Source organism: Oryx dammah, unplaced genomic scaffold (assembly GCF_014754425.2).
Source record: "Oryx dammah isolate SB20612 unplaced genomic scaffold, SCBI_Odam_1.1 HiC_scaffold_21, whole genome shotgun sequence".
NCBI classification, from domain to species: Eukaryota; Metazoa; Chordata; class Mammalia; order Artiodactyla; family Bovidae; genus Oryx; species Oryx dammah.
Window position 1 is genome coordinate 474,423 of NW_024070205.1, and position 3,695 is coordinate 478,117.

At 63.5% G+C, this 3,695-nt stretch overlaps 1 protein-coding gene across 1 annotated transcript in view; it reads left to right on the plus strand.

The window, feature by feature from the left end:
- The window catches only part of ELF3 (E74 like ETS transcription factor 3), a 5,098-nt gene extending 3,497 nt beyond the window's left edge, over window positions 1–1,601 (plus strand). Inside the window, exons 8-9 of the mRNA XM_040263196.1 lie at window positions 202–397; window positions 885–1,601. Of these exons, the coding sequence (XP_040119130.1) occupies window positions 202–397; window positions 885–999 (311 nt within the window). The 3' untranslated portion in view covers window positions 1,000–1,601. The remainder of the gene's footprint in view (window positions 1–201; window positions 398–884) is intronic.
- Window positions 1,602–3,695: the final 2,094 nt, after the last annotated feature.

Genomic DNA, 3,695 nt, shown 5'->3' on the forward strand with positions numbered 1-3,695 from the left:
CAGCCATCAGTAGACAGTGTTGGGCCAGGCGGGGAGGCAGCCATCAGAAGACAGTGTTGGGCCAGATGGGGAGGCAGCCATCAGTAGACAGTGTTGGGCCATGTGGGGAGGCAGCCATCAGTAGACAGTGTGCTGGACCAGGTGGCAGTTGGGGGGGCCACAGGTGCCTGGGCCGCTGACTGATGGAGCTTGGCCTTGTAGCCCCCAGAGGCACCCACCTGTGGGAATTCATCCGTGACATCCTCATCCACCCGGAGCTCAACGAGGGCCTCATGAAGTGGGAGAACCGGCAAGAGGGCGTCTTCAAGTTCCTGCGCTCGGAGGCCGTGGCCCAGCTGTGGGGCCAAAAGAAGAAGAACAGCAGCATGACCTACGAGAAGCTGAGCAGAGCCATGAGGTGGGCAGCTGCGCGTGCTGTCAGGGTCCCACCCCTCAGGCCGGCATGAGTCCCCTGCGGCAAGGAGTCGCAGAGCCTGCCCCTCGTGTGGACGAGCGATGGCCTGGTTTGCAGCTGGCTGGCCTGCAGCACACACTGAACTTGGTCTGATGGGCGTTTCTATCTGCAAGGCTTGTCCCGTGAAAGGCACTTGTGGGCATTAGCCCTGGCCCACACCATTGAAGTAATTAAGCTGCTTGTCTCTGGACCTCAGTTTCCTCCCAGACCATCGCAAAGGTTTCCTCCAGCCCCCAAACCACACTGCTCCATGCAGTCCCGGGGAGGGTCAGGTGTCCCCCACAGAGCCGGGTGAGGGAGCGAAGGCTCTTCCCGTGCGGGATGTGGTTCAGGCCCATTTCCCCTGGGCCAGAGCCCAACGGGCAGGTCACCTGAGGACTCCGGGCAGGTTGGCCCCTGCCCAGGACCTCTGACCACCTGTCCCCCTCAGGTACTACTACAAGCGGGAGATCCTTGAGCGGGTGGACGGCCGGAGACTTGTCTACAAGTTCGGCAGGAACTCCAGCGGCTGGAAGGAGGAGGAGGTGGTGGGACACAGGAACTGAGGGTCGGACCAACCCTGCAACCATCCTCGGCGTGAAGTGCAGCCCCTGGGAGGACCGCCCGGCCGCCGGGACGCGCAGCCCGTGCCTTGGAGGGTAGCTGAGGCCCTGGGTCCCGTCAGCGTCGTCCTGGCCTCTGGAGCCGGTGGCCTATGCGGTCTGCCCTCCTTTCGGAATTACAAACCTGGAGTTTGAGGTGACTGTGCACTGGCCGTCACTGCACGTGCAGCCCCTCCTGTCTGATTGGACCTCATTGGACCCCCAGCTGGGGATGCCTGCCTCCTGCAGAGGCTGGATGGGCCGAGGAGGCCGCGGGCCCTGGGCCTTGAGAGGGGGCCCCTCTCTCTGGACTGGCTTCCTCCTCCCTGCTTGGACTCCGCGGGCAGGGGTCAGGGCACTCGCTAATTTATCTGCTATAAATACGGACATGTACATAGAAATCTATTTTTTTCTAAGACGTTCCCTTCCCACGCCTCCCACGCCGGGCACTGGTGCCATACTGACTGTTCGAGGCCCTCGGCTGGGCCGGTGAGGAATGGGGCTCCTGGTTCCCTCCCCGTGTGAAGGGGAGCACTCCAATAAAGTGCCTTCTGGACTTTTTCTAACCTTTGTCTTAGCGACCTGTGCACTAAACTCTGCAGCTCTGGCCTGGATGCAGGCAGCAGGGTTGGGAAAGGGGACCAGGGCAGGGCTCTGCTGGCTGAAGGCGAAGGCGGGGCGGAGCCTGGGGTGGGCTCCACGTCCCAGAGCTGAGGCTCGAGGGCACAGGCCTGTCGGCTGGTGCTGGAATCAGCTGAGGCCATCCTGCAGACAGGGCGCCGGCCGGGTGACCTGAGCTGAACCAGGCCTCTGCTGCCCGCTTCCCACATTGGGCCAGTGTGCACCACATCCGCTGAGGAGTCGGGGGTGCGTGTCCAGCCTCATGGAGTAGAGGTTGTGCCTTCCGGCCGAGTTGACGGCAGGCTAAATAACCGTCAGATAAATCCAAGCTTTTGTTTTCAGACGTGGAATCAGTTATGAGCTCGTGGAGGGAAAAACGAAGCAAGAAGAGCGCTTGAGACCCCGGAGGCCCTGCCCCAGTGACCCCTGCCCTGTGAACCCTCCCCAGGAGGCCCTGCCCCTGTGACCCCCTCCCCAGGAGGGAGACTGCTCCACGGCCCCAGGGACTCGGCCAAGGTCATGGGGTGAGATGCTGGCTCCCAGCAGCTTCTCCAGGGTCGAGGCTTGGCAGCGGGTCCTGGGTTCTGAGGGCCGTCCTGGGCGTCCTCCTGAAGTTCCCCGTGGGGCCAACAATCTCCTGTCAGCACTTTAAAAGGCCATTTTGTGGGTCTGAAATGCTCTTTAGTTGTCTTAGAAATATCAGATTATTCACTAAGGGAATGTGGGTAAGAAAGGGATCGGAGGATAACAGACGTGTGTGCACGCATCTACACGTGTGAGTACGTACATGCGTGTGCGTGTGTGTACATGTGCGTGCACACGTGTTGGGGAGGGCTCACTCACCCTGGAGGACAGGACCTGGGAGAGGAGGGTGGGGAAGTGGTCGGGAGCGGATGGAGCCGTGGGTGCCCTTTGGTGTCCCTTCTGAAGGGGGCCCGTGGCCAGGGTGGGCGGGGGTTTAGTCTCCAGCCATCCCGCTTCAGAGTGTCTGCTGTCCGCTGGGGTCCCGGCCCAACAACCACTTCATTTCTTGAGAATGTCTGTGCTAGGCACTGTGCTCACAGTCCTTACGCCCCCGGAGGGGCTGCCTGGCTGCCTGCGCCCCTTCTGAGAATGGGCCCAGGCGCCCAGGACCCCTGCCCCCCAGAGGTGCAGGTGAGGGTCTGCTAGGCAGGAGCGCCGGACCCGCCCTTCCTCCTGTGCCAAAGGGCCGAGGCAGCTGCGCCCACAGTGCGCCGACCTTTGTCCTGCCGTTTGCAGTTTATGGGGCGCTTTCCTCCTCCTTTATCTGCTCCAAGCCGCCCCACAGCCTTCAGAGGGGACTGGGCGGCCTGGGCCCTGCGGGGCTGGACGCTGACCCAAGGTCAGAGGCAGAGACAGGGGGTGACCCCGAGGCGAGCGGGGCTCTTGCCGGCCCTGGGGGGTGACTGGGGCAGGGCTCGCCCCCTCCACAGGGGTGTGTCTGCCTCAGGACAGTGCCCTCACCCAACCCGGGACCAGCAGAGCCCATCGAAGCCCCAGGCAGCCTGGCCCCAGGGCGTGGCCCGAGGGGTGGGGGTGCTGCTGGAGGGGGAGGGAGCCCCTCCGGGTGTGGCTGCGGGGGAGGGCCGGCCTCACCCCGGCTCCCCTCCCTGCCTGGCTGGGGGCTGCTCATCTGCCTTGATTCCTTTCACTGTTTACACCCTCTTGCCCTCAGGGGCTGTGGGGCCTCCAGGCAAGGCCAGGCTTACTCATCTCAGGCCTCCCCAGGCCTGGCAGAGCAGGGCTCGATAAATATTTGTCAGGCTGGCCCGTGCCTCTCCCTGCCTGCCACCACCTCCCCTGTGTGCACACACACACGCACACACACTCACAGACCCCCAGCTGACAGCCGCACCACTCATACACAGGTCACAGCCTCAGCCTGCCCCCCACCCCTGCCACCTCCCTCTGCACGCGCGCGCGCACACACACACACACACACACACACACACACACACACGCGCGCGCGCGCACACACACGCGCGCACACACACACACGCGCGCACACACACACACGC